This window comes from Prionailurus bengalensis, chromosome C1, assembly GCF_016509475.1.
Source record: "Prionailurus bengalensis isolate Pbe53 chromosome C1, Fcat_Pben_1.1_paternal_pri, whole genome shotgun sequence".
In the NCBI taxonomy this organism is placed as follows: Eukaryota; Metazoa; Chordata; class Mammalia; order Carnivora; family Felidae; genus Prionailurus; species Prionailurus bengalensis.
Window position 1 is genome coordinate 43,735,491 of NC_057345.1, and position 23,022 is coordinate 43,758,512.

Consider the following 23,022-nt stretch of genomic DNA (forward strand, 5'->3'; position numbering starts at 1 on the left):
GATTCTGTGTCTCCCTCTCTCTCTGCCCCTCCCCCGTTCATGCTCTGTCTCTCTCTGTCCCAAAAATAAATAAACGTTAAAAAAAAAAAAATTTAAAAGGAGTGAAAGATTGGAACAGACACCTCACCAAAGAAGATATATGGATGGCAAATAAGTGTATAAAAAGCTGCTCATTATCATATGCCATTAGGGAATTGCAAATTAAAGCAAGAGTGAGATACTATTACATACCTATTAGAATGGCCAAAATTCAGAACACAGACAACACCAAATGCTGGTGAGGACATGGAACAATAGTAACTCTCATTCATTGATGATGGGAATATAAAACGACACATGCACTTTAGAAGACAATTTATCAATTTCTCTTAAAATTAATCATACTTTCACCATAAGATCCAGCCTTTGTGCTTCTTGGTTTTTACCCAAATGGGTTGAAAACACGTCCACACAGAAACTTGCATATAGTTGTTTATGGCACCTGTCTTAATCCATTCATTCCGCTATAACAGAATACCATAGACTGGGTGGATCACAACAGAAATTTATTTCTCACAGTTTTGGAGGCTGGAAGTGCAAGATCAAGGCACCAGAAGATTTGGTATCTAGTGAGGGCCCACTTCCTGGTTCCCAGACAGTCAGTCATCTTGTGTCCTCACATGGATGAAGGGGTGAAGGAGCTCTAACCCATTCATTACGGCTCCACTCTAATTACCTAATCACCTTACAAAGCCTCACAAAAAACCAAATACCATCACTTTAGGGATTAGGTTTCAACATATGAATGGGGGGGAGGAGGGGTAGGGCAGGATACAGTCTATAGCAGCAGCTTTATTTGTAATTGCCAAGACCTGAAAGCAACCAAGATGTCCTTTAATAGGTGAACAGATAAACTGTGGTACATCCAGACAATGGGATATTGTCCAATGTTTAAAAAAAACAATGAGTTATCAAGTCCTGAAAAGACATGAGGGTTTCTTAAATGCATATTACTAAGTGAAAGATGTCAAACTGAAAAGGCTACATGCTGTAAGACTCCAACTATATAACATTCTAGAAAAGGTAAAACTATGGACACACTAAAAAGATTAATGGTTGCCAGGGATTAGGGGAGAGGGAAGGATAAACTGGAGGAGCACAGAGGATTTAAGGGCATCAAAACTATTCTTTATGATACCTTAATGGTGGGTACATATCATTATGGATTTGTCAAAACCCATAGATTGTATGATACCAAGAGTGAAGTCTAATGTAATCTATGGACTTTGGGATAATGATTTGTTAATATAGGCTCATCAACTGTAACACATGTACCACTCTGGTGGGATACGGATAGTAGGGGAGGCTGTGCAAGTATGGAGACCAGGGGTAGTTGGGCACTCCCATACTTTTGGCTTAATGTTGCTGTAAATCTAAAACTGCTTGAAAAAATAGTCTACTTAAATAACAGAAATGCTTTGTATGGGAAAATGCTATGTACACATTAGGAGTTATTACTGCTCAAACAGGCAGGTGCTGTACTTTAGGGACACAGCTTGGCATTTACAGTGAGATGCTTAGAAACAGAGCAGCTTTTGGAGGTGTTTTTTCTTCTCTAAATAGAGTTAGTGTGCTAGAGGCCAAGGTTAACACCTTTATGGCTATGACAGTCAGCTTTCAAGTCTTTCTTCCCTCTGCCCTATTGCACAGGTATGCAAATGCGTCAGGGAGGGGTAAACTTCAAGCTTTGTGAACTAACTCTTTAGGACATTAGTTAATTGCAGAATTGGCCTTCAGTCTCTTCCCCTCTCTAGGCCTCAGTTTCCCTGCTTAAAAGGAAAGTAATTTTAGGTGTTTTCTAAAACACTTTCCAGCTCTGAGCTTCTATGATTCTTCTTTTAATTTTTCCAGTGGGCCATGCTCTCTCTGGCTTCTAGGTCTTTGGACATGTGGTTCCGTCCACTAGGACCAATGCCCCCATTTGCGTGGCTTACTGCTTGCTATTCTGCCTTTCTGGTTTCAGCGTAGATATCACTTTGGGGGAAGTCCTCTTGACCTCTCTAAATAGAATTAACTGCATTAACTGCCCTCCACCACGTTTCCAAGCCCCCCACCCATCTTCTGTTTCTGTGCTTCATATGCTAAAATGATAACTTTTTGCTTACTTGTCTTTTCCCCACTCTGGACTGCCACCCTGCTGAGTGCAGAGTGTTGTAGTTATATCACACAACACACACACACACACACACACACACACACACACACACAAAGGTCCAGGTTTTTTTGGGGATAACCCAGCTCTGTCTCTGCCTGGGAGTTTCCAGGCCCAAAATCCTCTAGGGGAGGCTATGCCTCCAGAAACATTCAACCACCAAGTAAGAAGCTGTGAGTAGGAAAACCATCTCTCATTAGTAAAGGAACAATTTACATTATTAAAAGAACGATTAATGTTAGGAGTTACTTACAACAAAGCCTTTCTAAAGGACCAAAGAGTCCTTTTAAGTGTGATCTTTATAAGTATTGGTTTTTGAAAATTTATCAGAGGGAGGATTTAAAATCTGAAGTCTCTCAGTCCAAGGATATCTCAAAGGTTAAGGCAAAGGATCAGAAATGATAATAATTAGAAGAGACCTTTGAGCCCTCGGTTTGGAATTTTCCATTCCATTGACAGGAAGGCAGACACCTTCTGTCCCAGGACCTTCCTGCTGTCCCGGGTTGGCTACATCCACCCTGCACCTTTGTTCAGCTCCTCCCATTACCGCCCGGCTGTGGCCTCTCTGCCCACCAGCCCCAGAGCCAGCTCTGGCTGTGCCAAAATGGGGCTGCCCCGGGCAGGGCTGTGGCTGAGGAGGCTCTGGGTCCTCTTTCAGGTGGCCCTGCAGGTGGCTGTGGGCAAAGTGTTCCTGATATTGTTTCCCTCGAGAGTCAAGCAACACATCGTGGCCATGAACCGGAAGAACCCCCACTTTTCCTATGACAACTGGGCCCCAACTCTGTACAGCGTGCAGTATTTCTGGTTTGTCCTGAAGGTCCGATGGCAGCGACTCGAGGACAGGACTGAGCCAGGAGGTCTGGCCCCCAACTGCCCCGTGGTCCGGCTCTCAGGACAGAGGTGCAGCATCTGGGACTTCATGAAAGGTCAGGAGACTGTTCCAAGCTTGAGATGCACTTGGAGTGGGGGTATCAGCAGTGGGTGGGGAAGTGGGTTGGAAAGTCCTGAATTCTATTCTGGCTGCTCCCTTTTGGCTTCTTGTCTTCTCACTTCCTGCATCTAGGACTTCTAGATTCTGTTCTTCTGAGCGGCATCGCCACCTTCCCAGGTCCTTAACCCACAAACCAGCTACACTGGCCTTCAGCTCCTTCCATATGCTCTTTATATATTTTTTTTTAATTTTTAAAAAATGTTTATTCATTTTTGAGAGGTGGGGGAGGGCAGATAGAAAGGAGAATGTGAAGTAGGCTCCATGTTGTCAGCACAGAGCCCAACGTGGGGCTCAAACCCACGAACCATGAACCGTGAGATCGCGACCTGAGCCAAAGTCAGATGCTCAACCGACTGAGCCACCCAGGCGCCCCCTTCCACAGGCTCTTAGGCTCTTAGAGTCGCTCTGCCTGGTCAGCTCCTGCTCATCCTTCAGACTGCCGCTCAGTGCCACTTCTTGCAACAAGCCAGCCCTGGATCCCCCACCAGGCTAGGTTACCTCCTTTTCCATGCCTGACGTCCTAAGCTTCTCTTTACTGCACCTGACCTGGTAGGTAGTTTTGTGCCACCCCCACTAGCCTGCACGCTCCATGCAGGTGGAGCCCGTGGTCTAACCCACTTTGCATCCTTTTGGCTGCTGCTGGCCCATGGCAGGCGCTCAGTAAATATGTGTTGAAGCACTCTCTCTCCCTCTCCTATGTATACAAGTTCTATCCATGTGGGGTCTTACAGACCCCCTTTTTTTTTTTTGTCCTCACAGCTCTTCCTTCTACCAGGCCTTCCTCCTCCTCCCCCTGTTGCCCTCTCTTCCTACCCCACTTGCGACTGGCTGCGAGATTGCCCCTTAGCAAGCGCATCCCCAGCCTCGGCACTGCCCTCTGCACTCAGAACGAACCCGGGCCCAGCCTTGTGCTCAAGGTCCTTCCTGAGCCAACTCCCACTTTCCTTCCCCGTCTCACCTGCAGGCTGTGCCTCATGCTGTGGCCTGCAGACCAATTCTTGGGCCTTGCACATCCCTTGTGCTTTCCCTTCTCGGCCTTGCTCATGTTGTTGGCTCTTCCCCTCTATCGCCAACAGTCCAAACGCCTCATCAACAGGGGCCTGCTCTCACACACACGCCCTTCTGTGAGGCCATCTCAGAGCCCTACAGCTAGGCAGGCGCTCTCTCTCCTGGACGCATGGCTCTGCATCTGCCCCTCTCCTCGGACACTGATTCTTGCCACCCAGCCTCTGGCTGCCCAACGGGGAGCCTCGTGACAGTACTGTGTCCGATTCATCTCTGATTTCCCGGGACGCAGACCCAGCGGATGGAGTAGAGAAGGCCCCTGAGGCAGGTGGCTACTCTAGTGTTTTTCAAAGCACGTCTTTGGAGACCAAATCCCACAGATAAGCTTTACTACATCGAGTTCCCCGATTCAAGTAGTTTGAGAAACGCTGCACGCTATACCCTCCTGCTGGAAATTCATACAGCACGCGAATATTTTTAAAGCTCTGAGAAGCCCTGAAGCTTCGAAACAAACAAAACTTGGGGCAAAAAAACCCAAAGTGACAAAGCACTGACTGATGTTCCTCACACACACAACCCCCAGGTCTCCCCCTGAGGAAATGCCTGTCATCATCACACATGATCCAAAGAACACCCTTTGGGAAAAGTTGACCTGATCCAGTCCTCTCACTTTAGAAGGGAATGGAGAACGCTGAGAGGCAAAGGTAACAGAGCCAGTGAGCGACCAAGTCAGACCCAGAATCTGGGCTTCTTCATCTCCTTTTCTTCAGTCAGCAAACATTCACGAGCACCTCCTGTGTGCCCGGCCCTCAGCTAGACGCCAAGGACTCAGAGTTAGGTAAGAGCTTGCTCCTTCACTCAAGAAGGTTACGGTTTCCCAGCACAGATGGACGTGGTAAAGGAATCCTCACAGTTCTGTGAGATGGGGGAGGCTGTAAAGGTATAAAGTTTGCCTGCAGGGCTTGGAATGTTTCCTGGAGGAGGTGGCTTTGGAACTAGGCCTTGAAAAATGAGTAAGATTTTTATAGCTTGGGAAGGGAAAGGCGTTTCAAGTAGAGCAACAGGCAAGAGTTTCTTGCACATGACTTTAATTTTTTTTTTAACATTTATTTATTTTTGAGAGACAGAGTGTGAGCAGAGTAGGGGCAGAGAGAGAGGGAGACACAGAATCTGAAGTAGGCTCCAGGCTCTGAGCTGTCAGCACAGAGCCCGATGCGGGGCTTGAACCCACGAACTGTGGGATCATGACCTGACCCGAAGTCGGACGTTCAACCGACTGAGCCACCCAGGTGCCCCAGTTGCTCATGACTTTAAACTGCGGTGCACAAATGGCCTATATTTATCCAACATTTGCCAAGTGACCACTGATAATAAGAACACTGAGAATAACAGTTAACTTTTATTGAGTGTCCACTATGTGCCAAGCACTGAGCTAGAAGCAGGCCAATTTGATGAATATCAATCATCTACTGACCAGTTCCATGAAAGCCAACTTGCCTCATGGCCAGTTCACAGAATGTACTCGCTTCTTGTAACTGTTTGCTTTCAGTGGACCAGTTTACATTAAAAAAATTTTTTTTAATATTTATTTATTTTTGAGAGAGAGAGAGTGAGATAGAGTGTGAGCAGGGGAGGGCCAGGGGGAGGGAGACACAGAATCTAAAGCAGGCTCCAGACTCTGAGCTGTCAGCACAGAGCCCGAAGCGGGGCTTGAACCACGAACTGCAAGAACATGACCTGAGCCGAAGTCGGACACCTAACCGTCTGAGCCACCCAGGCGCCCCTGGACCACTTCACATTTTAAATACTTTAAATATTTGCCTCTGCTCCCTGCTATTGCACCTGAGACTGAAGAATGGAGAGAGAAGGAGACCAAGAGACAAAAGAAAACTCTACTTATAAAATGAGTTGGATTTTAGCACATGGACTCAGAAATAATGGTACTGATGGGGCGTCTGGGTGGCTCAGTCGGTTGAGCGTCCGACTTCGGCTCAGGTCATGATTTCACTGTTCGTGAGTTCGAGCCCACGTTGGGCTCTGTACTGATGGCTCAGGGCCTACAGCCTGCTTCAGATTCTGTGTCTCCCTCTCTCTCCGCTCCTCCCCTGCTTGCACTCTGTCTCTCTCTCTCTGTCTCTTTCTCTCTGTCAAAAATAAGTAAACGTTAAAAAAAATAAAAAGAAAAAAGAAATAATGGTACTGAATCGTCCTGAAATAATAGATACTGGTGATACAGAAATCAACACAACTGGTGTCGGCCCTAGAAAAATCTCATAACCCAGAGGGGGAGATGGTGTAGTGAGAGAGGGAAGCAGAGGGTTCTGGAAGATGTGGGGTGGGTAGGAAGGTGGTCAGAGGAAGGCTTCCTGGGGAAGAGGATGGCGAGCCCATTGTCTAGAGACAGTGAAGCTTTGGAGTGTGTGGGGAACAGGAGAGTGGGGAGCAGAGCAGGACAGAGGGGGGGAGCTGCGATCTAAGATGTGGAGGTGACGTCAGTTTGGCAGAAGTGGGACTGGGGGAGGCATGAAGTGGTGAAGGATGAGACTGGAGCCATCATCAGGGACCAGCACTTAAGGGACCTGATGTGTCTTACTGAAGAGGGTAGACTTCATCCTGAAGGTATTGGTGAGTTCCAGAAGGATTTTCAAGCAGGGCATTAACATGATCAGTTCTGCTTAATAGAAAGATATCCTATAACTGCTTTGGAAACCCACCAGACCACTAAAAATCTCTGACGTATGCTTTAGGTATAAATCTGAGCTCATTTTACAGCTACAGACTGGAAGATCTAGAAGACTCTATGGGTAATCTAAAGCAGTTCTTTCATTCTTTCAGATGCAAAGGCCCGGCGAGGGAAATTACTGACTCAGGGTCATATGGCAAGTTCTTATAGAGCCTGAATTAGAACTTGTGCCTTCTGACTCTCAGCTACTGTGCTTTTTGTTGTTGGATCAGACAACAGAGGCTCAGAGAAATTCCCAGCCACCTCCTATCCTCTGCATGTACGTGCACATGCACACACATCACACACACACACACACACACACACACACACAGCAAAACATTGATTAACTGGTGTGTTGTGGTAGAAGGCGATGGTGGGTAATTTATTTTCGAGGCACTTGAGAGTTAATATGAAACTGGATTTATTTCAGCCCCTGTTTCCTACCCTCTAAAATCTCTCCCAGTGTACTTAGGAGGTGCCATCTAGCAACTATAAATGGGCTTTGTCTGCTGAGAGAGCCTGCCATGGGGGCTAATTTACTGGCATGGAGGTCAGGATGGTGGGTTCAAGTCCAGCTGCTGCAGAGCTGTTTTCCCATTTATACAGACAAGCTGGACTTGGCGGCACTTGCCTGACATTTGAAATGGTGTTCTCTGCACCGTGGCTTGTGCACACAGGCAGAGTGCCAGCCCTCTGTACCGCTACCCCCTTGCACCCATCCTTCCCCTCTGCTACCACGTAAGTGGGGAACCCAGTTTAAACTTTGCCCTCAATACTGATCACTGCACCCAACCACACTATAAATAATTAAACGAATGTCTCTGTCTCTTCCAATGTCCTAATCGGTGTTGAATTTTTGTTCCAATTAAAAACAAAATTCCAGACAGCTAATATTTAGCACTGGTCCTGACCTTAAGTCTTTTGGGTTCTTATCTAAAGCATGACTCTGGGGTCATTGGAGGCCAATGGCTGACCACTTGGCCTTGACTTACCTCTGAGCCTCCCCTGATGAGGCCTGGGCAACCCTGTCACATGGGTGAGGACTTGTGTAATCAACCAACAGGGAACTGAGGCCCACTTGGTACTCCCTAGGGCCTCCTAAGAGAAAATCTGTGAGCCAAGGACAAGGAGAGATTTGTATCTCCTGGCCAGCTTTCTCCTTATGTACTGAAAAATGAGGACTATATAACCAATTGTTTCTATCTGTACTTGGGCACCAGGAAACTCAGTCAAATATTAGTTCGGTTGCAGTGAATGCATGGGACCTTAGAACTGGTTTATTTGTCTTCCATAATTCCCTTCTGTTCTGTGCCTCCCAGAAGGGCATGATTTTTTTAAAATATTTTACTATATGTGTAAGCTGCTTCAAACCCATTGCACAACAAGGTGAGGGTGTAACTCATGGAATGAAGCATCGGCAAGGTAAGATGCCCTCTGTTCCCCTCCATCAGCAAGTTCTATCTTTCCCCTTCTCTGCTGCCCACATACTTGCCCGGGCTCCCCTGATCTCTCACGTGCGTTTCTCTGGCGCCCCCTAACTGGGTCCTGCCCACTTCCATTCTCATCCTCAGGCCTTTCTCCAAAGAGTGATGTCCAAGTGTAAATCTAATCATGTTTCATTATTATATGCCCCTACCGTAACAGTCAGGGCTCTGGCTTGCGAGCCACAGAAACTCACTCTGGTTTTCTTAGTCACAAACATACGAATGCAAAAGAACATATTAATAAGGTGTTGCAAGATCTCCAGAGTCAACCACAGTTGGAGCCCTGGGCCTGGACTGTCTTTTAGCATCAACAGTCAGGCCAGGATGCTGCTGTCACTGTGGTTGCCTTGAGAACCAACCCCCTACCCTCAGGACCCCACCATCCCTGACAGGGGCACTACCACTGGGCCATGGATGAATTCTGCCATCCCAATGACCCCAGAATCAAAGATCTATGTGGGAGAGTCCAATCAGCCCAGCCTGGGTCTCTGCTTTTGCCTTGGCTACTCAGGACAGAGAACAGACCTGGCCCCTCTCTCCTCTACAGAGGCATACTCTCCCATTAATAGCATACAAAATAAGAAATTCCAACTAGGAAGGAGGCTTAGGAACTGGGCAGCCAAAATTGCAACAAATATCCACCATCCTTGTTTTATATCTCCGTGATGTCACATCGTACGTGGAATAAAATCCAGATTTTTCACCAAGGCATAGGAGAGCCTGCCTTCCCTGGCCCGTACCTACCTCTCCAGTCATGCCTCTCGTTACCCACTCTCCCACCCCCTCCCCAGGCCTGGCTCTGGTCGCAGTGGCCTTACAGGTCCTTGAACACGCCAAGCTCTGTCCTGCCTCGGGGTCTTTGTACATGATACAGTCCTTTTGTCTGGAATGCCCCTCTCCTCCCTTTGCCTGTGGCTGGCTCTTTCCTATCCTTCATTTGTCAGGTTAAATGGCATCTCCTCAGAGGCCTCTCCCGACCCACCTGTCCAAAGTAGGTCACTCCTTGATTGTCTCTTTCGTAACACTTATCGCAAGTTGAAATTACCACATTTATGTGTTTACTTGTTTTTTTGCCATTAAATAGACCTCAACTTGCACGCAGGCAGGGGCCTGCTGGCTTTGTTCTCTGCCGAATCCCTGGTGTGTGGCTGAGAGCCTCGCACAGGATAAGTCTGAATAACTTGCTTATAGGTGGAATGAGAGCATGCTCGGGGACATGAGGTTGAATGAGGAACAGGCCCTGCCCACAAGGGGCCACAAGTAGCCTGGCGGGCACAGACCCGTCACGGTGCGCAGCCTGCTGTGCTCTGACAGATGTGAGGGACGGGCTCGACGATGTCGGCCCCGGCCACAGGTAACCACCAGGTGCTGGCAGCTCCCTGGAGTTACCCCCAATCGAAGGTGGGAGAGTTGCAGAAGGCTCCCACCCAGGGCCGGCTTCGTGGGTGTGGGACCAGTGGGTCACACAGGGTTCCACATTCGGAAGGGCCCCGTGCCTGGGGTTCAGTATTCTGCAGTAGCTGTTTGAAATCCTTAATCATTGTACCTTTGAATCTGCATTTTGCAAGTGAGGCCTGCTGGGACAATGGGACGGGCCAGGGGACTTGGAGCCTTGGCTCATGCAGGATCCTGCCTCCCACAGCTTCCTCGCTCCTGGGACATGTTCTCCACGATCCACTCTTACCCCGCTCAGATGCAGGGCTTGGCCAGCCTCCTTCCCATTGCTATCCAGTGACTGCTGCCTCCTTCTGACCCCAGACAGGGCCTGGACGCAGACACGGGGAAGGTTGGGGTCCCGTGAGCCCATCCTGCCACGTCTCCTGGCAGGGCGTGGAGGCGGCCGTCCCCATCCCGGGCTGACAGCGCCATGTGCACTGTGCTGAGTGTGTGGGGTAACGTGGTGGGAGAAGCCTCTTGCCCATCTCCCCTCCCCCGTCAAGGAGCCGGGCACGTGTCCCTGAATGGAGGTCGCTATATGCTGTGAGGTGGGGGGTGGGCATGCGGGAAGGGTGAATGTCTAGCTCAATTTCTGTGCTCCTAGCGGGGGCATAGTGTGTTGATCTGGTGCTGCAGGGAGAGGCAAACTGGCAGCCACTGGCCACACACACACACACACACATGCACACGAGCACCGAGTTTTGGGACTCCTGGGTGACTGTGAGGGCCTGCATTCACCCCATGAATATCCCTCTGTCCGTGGGAACGTGACATTAAGTAGTAGCTAAAAAATACCATGCCAGTGCAGGAGAGAGACCACAGAAGAAAATCTGTTTATTTTAATATATTTAGGGGCACTCCCCCTCCCCACTTTGTAAGCAAGGGGCTCAGCATTTTCATTTTGTACTGGGCCAGCAAATTATGTAGCCAGTCTTGTCCTCATCCTTCCTTCCCCTTGGTGGCATCCCCTTCACTGCCCCTCCCCCACTTCATAGCTCAGGAATAAGACAGCCGATATCAACAGCTTACATTTATTGAGCACCTACTATAAGCCAGGCACCATTTTAAGCCCTTATCTGTACTACCTTCTTCAATCCTCAAAACGATCCTATATTATGTCTGTTTGTGAATGAGGAAACAGAGGCTTTGAATGGAAAGAGTACTAAATTGAGAGTCTAGAAGCCAGAGTATTAATTTTAACTCCACCATTGACCTGCTGCGTGGCCTGGAACAAGCCTATAAACAAGGGGGAAAATTGCCTACCTTGCGGTATACTAACCTCATCCCATGAGAAAACATGGGATGCGTGCCTGCCTTATAAACTGCATGAGAGGGACTCTCTTTATCATTATTTTAATTACCACCTAGTCAAAAAAAAAATAATAATAATTACCACCTAGTGGCTGCAGGTGGTCTACTGAGACCCCTTGATAACATGGCCTTATTGTGGAGAGGAGCAAACTGGCTCCAGCCCGTGTTCAGTCTTGCCCTGTAGGCTTCAGCCCCCCACTGTGGCCTGGCTTCATCTCTGAGTGAAAATAAAGGTGGTAACAGAATTTGGGCGCCTGGGTGGCTCAGTTGGTTAAGAATCTGACTCTTGATGCTTTGGCTCAAGTTATGATCTCACAGTTTGTGGTTTCAAGCCCCACATCAGGCTCTGCAGTAACCGTGTGGAGCCTGCTTGGGATTCTCTCTCCCTCCCTCTCTCTCTGTCCCTCCCCCTGTTCTTCCTCTCTCTCTCTCTCTCTCTCTCTCTCACAAAATAAACATTAAAAAACATTTTTTTTAATGGTGGTGATAGAAGTGAGGGCAGGAGTAAAGAAGTTACTGGCAAATCAATGCTGTGTGTAGATGACTGGTTGTTGCTGGTTCCGTTCCTGTTTCAGGCAACCGGCCATTGGTGCTGAATTTTGGAAGTTGTACCTGACCTTCATTTCTTTTCAAATTTGACCAGTTCAAGAGACTTATTGAAGACTTTTGCTCCATAGCAGACTTTCTCATCATCTACATCGAAGAAGCACACGCATCAGGTAGAGAGAGATGCCCTGCCCTTACCTCTTCCTACCTTCTCTTTTCTCTCCTGCTTCCCCCAGGCCCTGTCTCAAGGTTGGGGATTGGGGAGGAAGAGGAGTGAGGGAAAGAGCCCCACTATTCACTGCGTACCTGCCATGTTCAGTCCCTGCTGGGTTTACCACCACTGCTAACTCCACCGCCTGTGCCTTCAACCGGGCACACAGAGCAGAAGACCTGGAGGGACAAGTCTCCCTGGCAGAGGACCCACGATTTTGAATGGATAAATAGGGAAATCAAGGGAGAGAAGATAGGAGGAGGAATTTAGACCAGAATGACTGCTCTAGAGCTACTTGTGAAATCCAGCCTAAGACTCTCCAAGCTCAAAGGGACACTGGTTCATCCCAGTCAATGGTTCCCAAGCTTTAGTGAGCCTCAAAAGCACCCGGAAGGCTTGTTAAAACAGACTGCTGGAGCCCACCCCAGAGTTTATCAGTTAGACCTGAGAATTTGAATTTCTGCCAAGCTCCTGGTGATGCTGAAGCTGCTGGTCTGGGGACCACACTTTGAGAACCACTGCTCCAGGCTAACTTTCATCTGGGGCAGGCATTCTTTCTTCAGCCCCTAACAGGTGGCCACACATCTTCATTACTTCACGTTTAATCTTGTTCCTTTCCTGGGCAGCTCTCTTTGGGAGAGCTCTCCCTGAAACTCCTAGAGCTCATGGTCTAAGCCCTTTGAACTTGACAGAATGGTCAGACACACTCCTATCTCCCGATTTTCGAGGGGGTTGGACCCATGAGTGTGGCCCAACTCTCAAACCCAAAGACTGAAGAAGGCAAGTGGGACTGGTGTCATTTACTCGCCCACCTCCCACACGATTTGTCGGTCCCCAGCATCTGGCAGAGCCCATGTCGCAGAATCAGAGCTCAGCAAAAGTTGGATGAATGAGCGTGCTTAGGCCAGTATTAGCCTTGCTGGTTTATCCGTGTGCTATCAAGTGTAGGCTGCTATTAATTATCAGCAAAGATGGCCCAGCAGCGCTTTCTCCAATATGCTTCCTGGATCCCTGAAGTCAGAGCTACGTGGGTTGCTTGTTAAAAATGGATATTCCAGGGACGCCTAGGTGGCTCAGTCGGTTAAAAGTCTCACTTTGGCTCAGGTCATGATCTCGCAGCTAGTGGGCTTGAGCCCTGCGTCGGGCTCTGTGCTGACAGCTCAGAGCCTGGAACGTGCTTCGGATTCTGTGTCTCCCTCTCTCTCTGCCCCTCCCCAGCTCGTGCTCTGTCTCTCTCCCCCTCTCTCTCAAAAATAAATAAGCATTAGAAAAATTAAAGAAAAAAAAGGATATTCCAGGGCCCCCACCCAGGCCCATTGCATCCTGATTTATTGCACCCAAAGGTTTGAGAACTTCTGTCAACTTAATACTGTGTTCATTTCACTGGCGTCTTCTGTCCCCATTAAGGGTTTGGGGCAACCTAAAATATTAGCTAGCATAGGGGAATAGGTACACAAGAGATTCATTATACTGTTCGCTCTACGTTTATGTACTTTAAAACTTTACCATAACGCAATTGAAAAGAGTGTAGGTAACAGGAGAGCAAATGCTAGCTCAGTGTGCCTCCGGGCCAAACACTCCTTTGGGAGAGCAGCAGCCAGGAGCTCCAGAGAGAGAATTTGGGCACCTTCAGGTGTCTGTGGTCTCCATGGCCGAGAGGAGACATTGACTTGATGTCATCACAGCCGGCAGCCAAAGCTCAGCCAAAGCTCAGCCAAAGCTGATTTAACTGTCTTGGGGCAGCACTTAAACTTGAACGTGCGCGTCAATGACCTGGGGACCTCAGCCGGTTCTGGCTCAGCAGTGCCGCAGTGCAGCTCCCCAGGGGAGGTTGAGGCTGCTGGTGCAGGGACCACACTTGTAGTGACAAGGTCCTGGAGGATCCAGCTTTAATCTCTAAAGGAACAAGCTGTAAACTGTGACAAGAGTGGTGGGGTGGATCGTCACAGAAATGGGGTGGATCGTCACAGAAATGGTTTCTGGTCCTGGTATCTGTCCTGTTCCTCCTGGGGTCAGCCCCAATAGGTTTAACTTTTCCAGAACCTCAAAGCCTTTGAAGAAGGACTTCCTCACCCTGTTCTGACAGTTTTCTTGCCCCTGTGCTTTGCCACTCCTAGTTCAGGCATTTCCTTCTCCCCATCTCTTTCCCCGGGGGTACTTGTTTCTGTCAACCAGACAGGAGTGAGTACGGCCTGAACCCCAAAATTAAAATGCACAGAGCCAGTATCCACCAATCCCACCAGGTCTGGGACCTGTGGCCCAAGTCAGCTGGCTTCCTTTTCCTCCCCACGCCACATGTTTGTCCGGGTAAATTACAGGGAGGCATGAGGCATGGTGGGAAGAACACGGACTTTGGAGCTCCAGACCTGAGTACGGCTCCTGGCTCCATCACGTGCTGGCCACGTGACCTTGGACAGCTTCCCTGCCGTGCCCACTTCTGCCACACTGAAACAGGATGGCAACACCAACCTCACACTCGCTTGACGATGTTTAATGAGAACCTGCTGCGTGCCAGCCCTGGGCTGGGCTCAGGGATATTGAGACAAACGACACACACAGTTCCTGCCTCTCAGGAACTCACAGTTAAAGCTGGGGAAGCCGGTCACTGCTCCTCTCTGGGCCTCCATGGTCTCAGCTTCAGGATGAGAACGAGAATCCCGCCTGACCTCCCGTGGGTGGCTGTTGTGAAGCCCCAGTGAGCTAATTGTTGCACCAGACTGACTGCCTACCCGTGAGGCCAATGTAGGCCGGTGTTACCGTCATCTACAAAGTTTTGGTGTCTTGGGGCAGGTAATAATTACTTTACACTATGGCCAGGCACTTGTATCTTGGTGTGAATTTCTCCTGAGAGCTGGTTTTTCTTGGAGTAAGGTTCCTGAGCAGAGGACTCTGCTGATAGACTTAATCAACTTATATTACCCTGGGAGGCAGCTATTACTGTAAACACAGGCCACGTGGCTTCCGAAGGAACCCATGACCACATTACCCGGGTCCCAGGCTCCCCAGAAATGAGGCAAGTAGAAGGGCAAGGCCGGTAGCACTTTATGGTTGTTTTTTTTCAAACTGTGGGCCCATTAACTAATGAGTACCACTTCCTGTAAGTAGGCAGAGGGACACCTTGGCAAATGAGGCCAGTTGAAAATCCCCTCCTGTTTAAAGTTAAGCAGTCAAAGTGGTTTGGGGCATCTCCAGAGCAAAGTAGCAGTATTCTGCAGGACACAATAAAAACTGGGTTCTTTCCCACCTGTCTGTTATTTAGGGCACTCAGGCAAAATAAACCAGTATTTTTCAAGCAGCTTCTATGAAGGGATTTCCGTATAAGTTATCTCATACAAGCCATTGCACAGCCATCTGCAACATAGGTTCTATTAATCCCATAACAGATGGGGAAGCTGATTTAAAGAGATTTCAGGGGTGCCTGGGAGGCTCAGTTGGTTGAGCATCCAACTTCGGCTCAGGTCGTGATCTCACGGCTTATGGGTTCGAGCCCTGCATTGGGCTGTGTGCTGACAGCACAGAGCCTGGAGCCTGCTTCGGATTCTGCTTCTCCCTCTTTCCCTGCCCCCTCACTTGCTCGTGCTCTGTCTCTCTCTCTGCAAAATAAATAAGCATTAAAAAAATTTTTTAAAGAGATTTCAAGATCCTGCCCGATATCATACAGCTGAGTGTGTCAGGGAAGGCTTCCTGGAGGACAGTTGAGTGGTTCTCAACTGAGGGTGGTTTTGTCCCCCAAGGGGTATTTGGCAATGTCTGGAGATGTTTTTGGTTGTCACAAATTGTCAGAGCGGTGCTGACACCTAGTGAGTAGAGGCCAAAGATGCTGCTCAACATCCGGGAACACTCAGGATGGCACCCCCCCCCCCCCACCACCAAATGTCAATAGTCCCAACGTTGAGAAGCACCGTGGTAGAGGTGAGCCTCTTAATTTTTTTTATGTTTATTTATTTTTGAAAGAGAGAGAGACAGAGACTGAGCAGTCTCAGGGGAGGGGCAGAGAGAGAGGGAGACACAGAATCCGAAGCAGGCTCCAGGCTCTGAGCTGTGTCAGCACAGAGCCGGATGTGGGGCTTGAACTCACAAGCTGTGAGATCATGACCTGAGCCGAAGTCAGACGCTTAACCGACTGGGCCACCTAAACGCCCCAAGGTGAGCCTTAAAAGGACAGGTAGGATCTCAAATGTGGAAGAGATGGTAAGGAGACAGGGAAGAGAGGGGGCGGCATCATTTGAGGAGGAGTCACTTCAGCTAGACGTGGGAGGACAGGGAGCCGTGACCGGAAGTATGCATGGAGAGAGATGGTCAGGATCATTACACGCTATGCCAAGGAGCCGGTCCTGTAACTGGTTTGTAAGCAGAGAAACAAATCTGAGTACATTTTGTGTTGGTAGCATTGCCAGAGATCTTTGGATGATGGGTTAGAGAGGAGCAAGATCAGGAGGGAGGCAGGGATACTTCTTAGGAGGAGTTGAAAGTAAGGTCATTGCCAGGCCAGCAGTTGTACTTGGCTGTCGGCTCACCCTGAGTGGCAGGCACCCTGGGGCTGTCCGGACAGCCCACCAGCAGCAGTGCCAGAAGTCATAGGAAAGAGAAGGTTCTGTTGCCCTCACACTGTGGGTGAAGGCGGCACCGTGATGAAGAGGGTGGAAGTGAGAGGCAGCTTGGGGGTTGTGGGTCAAGGGGTCCCAGGTGTTTCACCCACCTGGCTGGAGCAGAGGCTGGAGGAATGTAGGTGAGAGGGGCCGGGTCACTGGGGAGATCTATCCCGAGGACGACAGGGAGCCATGAAAAGCCACGGCCGGAGAATGCCATGGTCAGGTTTGCATTTTGGAAAGAACATTCTGGTGGAGAATAATTAGAAGAGGGAGATTGTCTAGATTCTGGATAGTAGTTCTCAGACTTCAGTGCGTGTGTTAGAATCATTTGGAAGGCTGTGAAAACACATTGGTGGGCCCCATTCCCGGTCAGTCTAGGATGCGGCCTGAGAATTAGCAATAAAGCCCCAGGTGAGGCCAGCACTGCTCGTCTGGATGGAATGCCTGCAGAGAACTACTGCTCTAGACCCTTGCCTCTCAGAGTGTGGTCCAGGGAGCAAGCAGCCTTGGCCTCCTAAGCACCAGCTAGACTCTCAGTGCCACCCTAGACAGACCGAATCAGGATGTTCCTTTAACAAGGTCCTCATGAGGATCAAATGCACATTCAAATTCGGGAAGCACTGGCCTATTGGACTCTCTCATGCTGAAGAGCTGAGGTCTGGGAGTCAGGAGCCCTAGGCTTTGTTTTTGGGTCAGTCAGTATCTCCTTATGTGATCTCATGCACTCACACATAATAGGAAACTGGGCCAAATCATGGTCAAGGGCTCATCTGGGACCCTCCATTAAAAAGGGGTGGGGATGGGGATGGGGGTATTTAATCCGCGGAAAATATGCGCCATGCCTGTGAGGCCCGCTGCCCATCCTTTCTTTTGCAGATGGCTGGGCTTTCAAGAACAACGTGAACATCAGGAATCATCGGAATCTCCAGGACCGCCTGCAGGCAGCCTGCTTGCTGCTGGACAGGAGCCCCCAGTGCCCTGTGGTGGTAGACACAATGAAGAACCAAAGCAGCCGGCTCTACGCAGCGCTGCCCGAGAGGCTCTATGTGCTCCAGGCGGGCAGGATCCTCTACAAGGTGGTGCCCAGGGGCAAGGGGCCCAGGGCGGGTGAGGGCGGAAAGGGCTTCGTATCAGGCAGATCGGCATTCAAGTTGTTGCCCAGCCATTTACCGGCATGTGACCAGGGGCAAGTCCTTTCCTGTCTTGGAGTTTCCCTTTCCTCTTCTGCAAAATGGAGGTTCTGGCCCCCCACCTCACGGGAGGTGAAATAATGGGACTTTCCTGTCCCTAGCATTTGGACTGGAGCCGCAGCCTCCTGGCTGCCTTCTACACCCAGAAGACTGGCCCAGCCCTAGTTCAGTTTGAAGCTGAATGAGAGGATGTAGTTTCCATTTCCTAAACAATGCTCGGAGGACATTGACTTGCCCAAGGTCACACTGCGCAAGGCTCTGATTTCAGTTCTAAATCCTTTGAATGGGACAGGCCAGGAGTGGGAGGGTCTGAAGCTGCTAATCTCCGAGGCCGGCCTGAACCTGGTGGGGGTTGTAGCAGGGGGAAGAGAGCAAACCCTGTAGTTAAGAGCTGGAAATGCCAAAGCAGGGATTCAAGGCAGGAATTGAGTCCTGGCTTCCTTTCTGGTGATTGTGTCCCCATTAGGACTTCCAGCCTGGCCAGGGAGGGGGGTGTAAGCACAGCCTCTGACCACTCGGGCACTGTTGGCCTCCCCTGAAAGGGCGGAAACTGTTTTATAGCTGCCTTAGGGGTTTCAAGCCTTGGAGAGCACCTGAAGCCCAACCATGTGGATGCTCCCCTGCCCACGTGTCAAGCTGGCCCTACTTACGCGGATAAAATGAGCAACAATTTGCAGATGAATCCCCAGGGTGCCAAGGGCCACAGGACAAGAATTCAGGTCCTTCTTCCTTTCTCCTCCCCAGAGACATGGCTCTAAGATGGCACGATGGAGGCCAAGCAGGGTTAGGCCCCGTGCAAGGACCGGCAACACAAAAACGATTTGAAAATGGCCCACCCCTTACTTGGAGGTGCTCACAGTCTGGAGGATGAGGAGGACACACATAGAGTGTCCAGTGTCCCAAGTGCTGTGACACTCCAGAGCAGGGATCAGCAAACCTTTTCTGCAAAGGGCCAGGCTATAAATATTTTTTTTAATTTTTTTTTTCAACGTTTATTTATTTTTGGGACAGAGAGAGACAGAGCATGAACGGGGGAGGGGCAGAGAGAGAGGGAGACACAGAATCAGAAACAGGCTCCAGGCTCGGAGCCATCAGCCCAGAGCCCGACGCGGGGCTCGAACTCCCGGACCGCGAGATCGTGACCTGAACTGAAGTCGGACGCTTAACCGACTGCGCCACCCAGGCGCCCCAGGCTATAAATATTTTTGACTTTGTGGACCAAATAATCCCGGTGACAACCATTCAATCCTGCTGTCCGAGCACAAAAACAGCATAGACAGTATGTAAATGGAAGAGTGTGAGCATCAGGACACATTTGGCTCTCAGACTGTACATTTCCTGACCCCTGAGGAAGAGAGGTAGGCTCTTTAGAGGTGGTGACAGTTGCTTGAGGCTTAAAGGCCAGGAAGCCAGCCACATGAGCATGGTGAGTGAAAATCATGGCAAATATAGGGAAGAAGGTGAGCAAAGGCACTGAGGCATGTTAGGGCAGGGTGTGAATGGAGAGTCGGGGCATTTAGGTGACTGGGGCTGCTTCCGGGCCAAGGAGTCCAGCCTACCTCTTAGGGCAGAGGAGAGCCAGTGGGAGTTTTGAGCAGGAGACAGGCATGACTAGATCTGTATTTTAGAAAGATCACTGGCTATAGGGTGAGGCATTGACTGGAGGGGGCAGGGACTGAGGACTGGGGATAGTCAGGAGGTGGGATGGCTTCCCAAGTAGGGAATGAAGAGGGCTGAACTAGGGCATGGGGATTGGAGAGGCAGAGGTGGTTCTGATGGATAGAGAAGATAACGCCTATCTAAAAGTCTAATTATGGAAGAACAGCTTATTTGTAGAGACCCCTTTCTCCTTTGAAACTATTCACTTTACCCCCTCTGGTTCTCCTCAGACTTCTCTGTCCAGTCTGCCCATTAAATGTGAGTGCCATTCCACACTCTCCCCCTGGGTGATCCCATCCGCTTTGTGGTTGCATCTGCCATTGTCTACACCATCCTGACAACTCCCATGTAGCTATCACCAGCCCAGTTCTCTCAGCTAAGCTCCAGACCTGCTAATTCCTGCAAGTTGGAAATCTGGGAATGCTGATTTATCTCTCTTGCAGGGTAAACCTGGCCCTTGGAACTACCATCCAGAGGAAGTTCGTGCTGTTCTGGAAAAGCTCCACAGTTAGTCTGGGCAGATCCCCCAGGCCTAGGTGATCAGCAGGAGGGCTCCTCAAGTCCTGGCTCTCCCCCCAGCCCATGTGGCTGTTACCTCTTGACCTGTATCCCCAGCTGAACTACTAGCTCAGAGCTCTCTGATCTAGCCGAACAACTGTAGTCAGAAAACGAAACAGCAAGTGAGCTGAATGTTAAAGACTGTACAGAATGTCAATGCTGCCCCCACGGCAGAGACCACATTCATTGCACGTGGTCCCCATCTCCAGCCACTCTGATACCAAGTGGTTACATACGGCAGTCCTTACATCAGGTAAATTCATTCTACCAAATTTGCCGTTTATGGAACTGATCATCTAAGACACTAAATTGGTTTTTAGAACCAAGCATGGGGAGAACTCCTGTTGAGGAGAGAGAGATGAGGAATTGAAAGCTGTCGTTCATTGATGCAGAAGCTCGTATTTGAAATTGTTTCTCTGATTTCTTTGCAAGTCTCCTAATGGTCATTTGTGTTACATTACATCAGACTCATGGATAACCATTGGTATTCATCTGTTTTAACTCTGCTTCTTTTCACGTTTGTCTATGACGGCCACAGTCTAAAGTGCACACAGCTGTGACTTGACTTGAACGAAAATGTTTTAAGATGCAGTAAAGCTAATACAGAATGATTAAAACATCTCAGGTTATTTGGGATGGCTTCGGTGTGATCTTTACATTTTCTTTTCCAATTTGTGTCAGCCTGTTTCAGCTTTAATTATAGCCCAGTGTGATCTGATCAGCAAAAATACCATATGCTGGAAGTGCCTCATTTGGTCCAGGGGCCATTGCCTTCAAAGAAAAAAAAACATTTTGATTCACATTGGAATCAAGCTACCTTCACAACATGCCATAAAAGAATGGACTTGGGAGACATTTCTCCTTTTCTTTTTTAATTTTTTTAAATGTTTTATTTATTTTTGAGGGAGAGAGAGAGACAGAGTATGAGCAGGGGAGGGGCAGAGAGAGAGGGAGACACAGAACCTGAAGCAGGCTCCAGGCTCCCAGCTGTCAGCACAGAGCCTGAAGCGGGGCTCGAACCCACAAGCCGCGAGATCATGACCAGACCCGAAGTCGGACACCCAACTGACTGAGCCACCCAGGTGCCCCGGGAGACATTTTTCTAACATGAAAACATTCTCTTTGGCTCTGCCTTAGTTGCCACAATGGTAATACTATTAACGTTGCTATTTTATTCTTTTTAAAAAAAAAGTTCTCTCTAATCATCTACCAGCTACCCACTTTCAGATATGTTAACTCACCTAATCTTCATATATTTCAAAGAGGAAATTATTATCCCCATTTTCTAGATGAGGAACTCAAGGCTCAGAGTTAAGTAACTTGTGAAAGGTCTCAGAACTAGTAAGTAACCCACAGAGATTCAAACCCCATCTCTAAGTTCAAGCCAGAGTCCTGGCTCTGCTCCCCGCTAGCTGTGGGACTTTGGCTAAGCTGCCTTGGTATCTTGAACTATAAAATGGGATATCAACAGCACCTGCTGCATACACGATTCATGAGTAAAGCACTCAGAAAATGCTACTCTCGGAAAGAGTAAAGCACTGTACCTGCCTTGGAGAATATGCCATGGATGTGTTGGCCATTATTATTATTATTTCACAACTGCCTCCTTGGGCCCCCTTTTCAGGGAGTGGGGGATGGAGGGAAGGCATGACAGTAGGGACACTGGATAAAAATTCTTCACCCTGCCAAAGCAATGCTGGCATGAGTTTGTGAGGTTAGACAGAGAATGAGTAGCTGGGAAAATGGCGGGGCTAACGCACAGCCGAGCACTGTCCTTCCTAAGTACCAAGTTCCACAAAAGGAGACAGTGGCTAAGGCCATGCTCCTCTGAACCACTTCCCAGATGGTCCCCCGATTCATGCCTCTAAATGCACAGAAAGCTCCCAGTTTTCAGTGAACAATAGTGGCTGGAACTGAGGAGGTTTTAGAATGTTAAAATAGACCCCAAGCGTGCCAATTCAATTCTCTTCAGTTTAATGCTTCAGGCATTGAGCACTGAGTCTTTTCTGGGTGCTAAGAAATGCATAGATGGACAAGGTCCAGCTATATTGTTCTCCAGCAGCTTAACCTCGTGGGCGACTAGGCATACATGGCAATGACCGTAACTCAAAGCAAATACGATGGGGACAGCTGAGATAAGACTAACTGATCAGGGGCGCCTGGGTGGCTCAGTCGGTTGAGCGTCCGACTTCGGCTCAGGTCACGATCTCACCGTTCGTGGGTTTGAGCCCCGTGTTGGGCTCTGTGCTGACCGCTCAGAGCCTGGAGCCTGCTTCGGATTCTGTGTCTCCCTCTCTCTCTGCCCCTCCCCTGCTTGCACTCTATCTCTGTTCCTTTCTTTAAAAAATAAACTTTAAAAAAAAAAAAGACTAACTGATCTGGGAGTATAGAGGAGAGAGCAATCCCTTGGAGCTGGGTGGGTCTGGGAAAGCCTGTCATAGGTGGGGGCATTTGGACTTGGTCCTCAAAGAGGCCCAGGCCTTCCGGAACGGAAACCTGGAGAACACGGAAAGGGAAGAGGGTGTTAAAGCAGAGAAACCTACACGGCAAAGATGGAAAAAAGACCAAGTGCAGGGGACTCAAGAGGTTTGGACTCAACTCTAATTCTGCTGAACTGGCCACAGACTATTTCATTTCTGATAAGCTCAGCCATGAATTTAAGAATGTATGTTAATACATTTCATCCAGCATAGTTAGGGGTTCGACTGAGGAAGGATTCAGGATACCTATTTTGCCATAGAGATTACATCATTGAAAGTCTCAAGTCGGGGGCGCTTGGGTGGCTCAGTCGGTTGAGTGCCTGACTCTTGATTTCAGCTCAGGTCAGGATTCCAGGGTAGTGGGCTCAAACCCCACGTGGGGCTCCACACTCAATGTGGAGCCTGCTTGGGGTCCTCTCTCTCCCTCTGCCCCTCCCCCATTGCTTTCCCTAGGGGAAAAAAAAAGTCTCAAGTAGGTTTTTCAAGAAAAAGCACATGGGTCTTGTATTCCCTGAAGTCTTACATATTTGCAGCCGCCAGTCTATTGTCTGTAAGCCTGCAGGATACCTGGCTGGGTTTTAGACTCTTGTGTTTCAGTCTCTTTACCTCAGAGATTTGCAGATATAGCTCCACTGTTGTCTA

General features: G+C 49.1%; 2 protein-coding genes across 10 annotated transcripts in view; one reads left to right on the forward strand and one right to left on the reverse strand.

The window, feature by feature from the left end:
- DIO1 (iodothyronine deiodinase 1) overlaps positions 1-20,526 on the forward strand; it is a 41,992-nt gene extending 21,466 nt beyond the window's left edge. For 3 of the 5 annotated variants that reach the window (XM_043575042.1, XM_043575044.1, XM_043575041.1), the window contains exons 4-7: positions 2,850-3,117; positions 11,720-11,863; positions 17,370-17,569; positions 19,786-20,526. In XM_043575042.1, the coding sequence (XP_043430977.1) occupies positions 2,925-3,117; positions 11,720-11,863; positions 17,370-17,569; positions 19,786-19,854 (606 nt within the window). In that variant the 5' untranslated portion in view covers positions 2,850-2,924 and the 3' untranslated portion in view covers positions 19,855-20,526. Of the gene's footprint in view, positions 1-2,616; positions 3,118-11,719; positions 11,864-17,369; positions 17,570-19,785 lie in introns of those variants that run through there. The other 2 variants (XM_043575040.1, XM_043575045.1) reach the window with 2 other exon arrangements.
- The window catches only part of HSPB11 (heat shock protein family B (small) member 11), a 42,884-nt gene continuing 40,243 nt past the window's right edge, over positions 20,382-23,022 (reverse strand). For all 5 annotated transcript variants that reach the window (XM_043575048.1, XM_043575047.1, XM_043575046.1 and 2 more), the window contains 2 exons: positions 22,279-22,396; positions 20,382-20,671 (listed from right to left, as the gene is read on the reverse strand). In XM_043575048.1, coding sequence (XP_043430983.1) covers positions 20,649-20,671; positions 22,279-22,396 — 141 coding nt within the window. In that variant the 3' untranslated portion in view covers positions 20,382-20,648. The remainder of the gene's footprint in view (positions 20,672-22,278; positions 22,397-23,022) is intronic.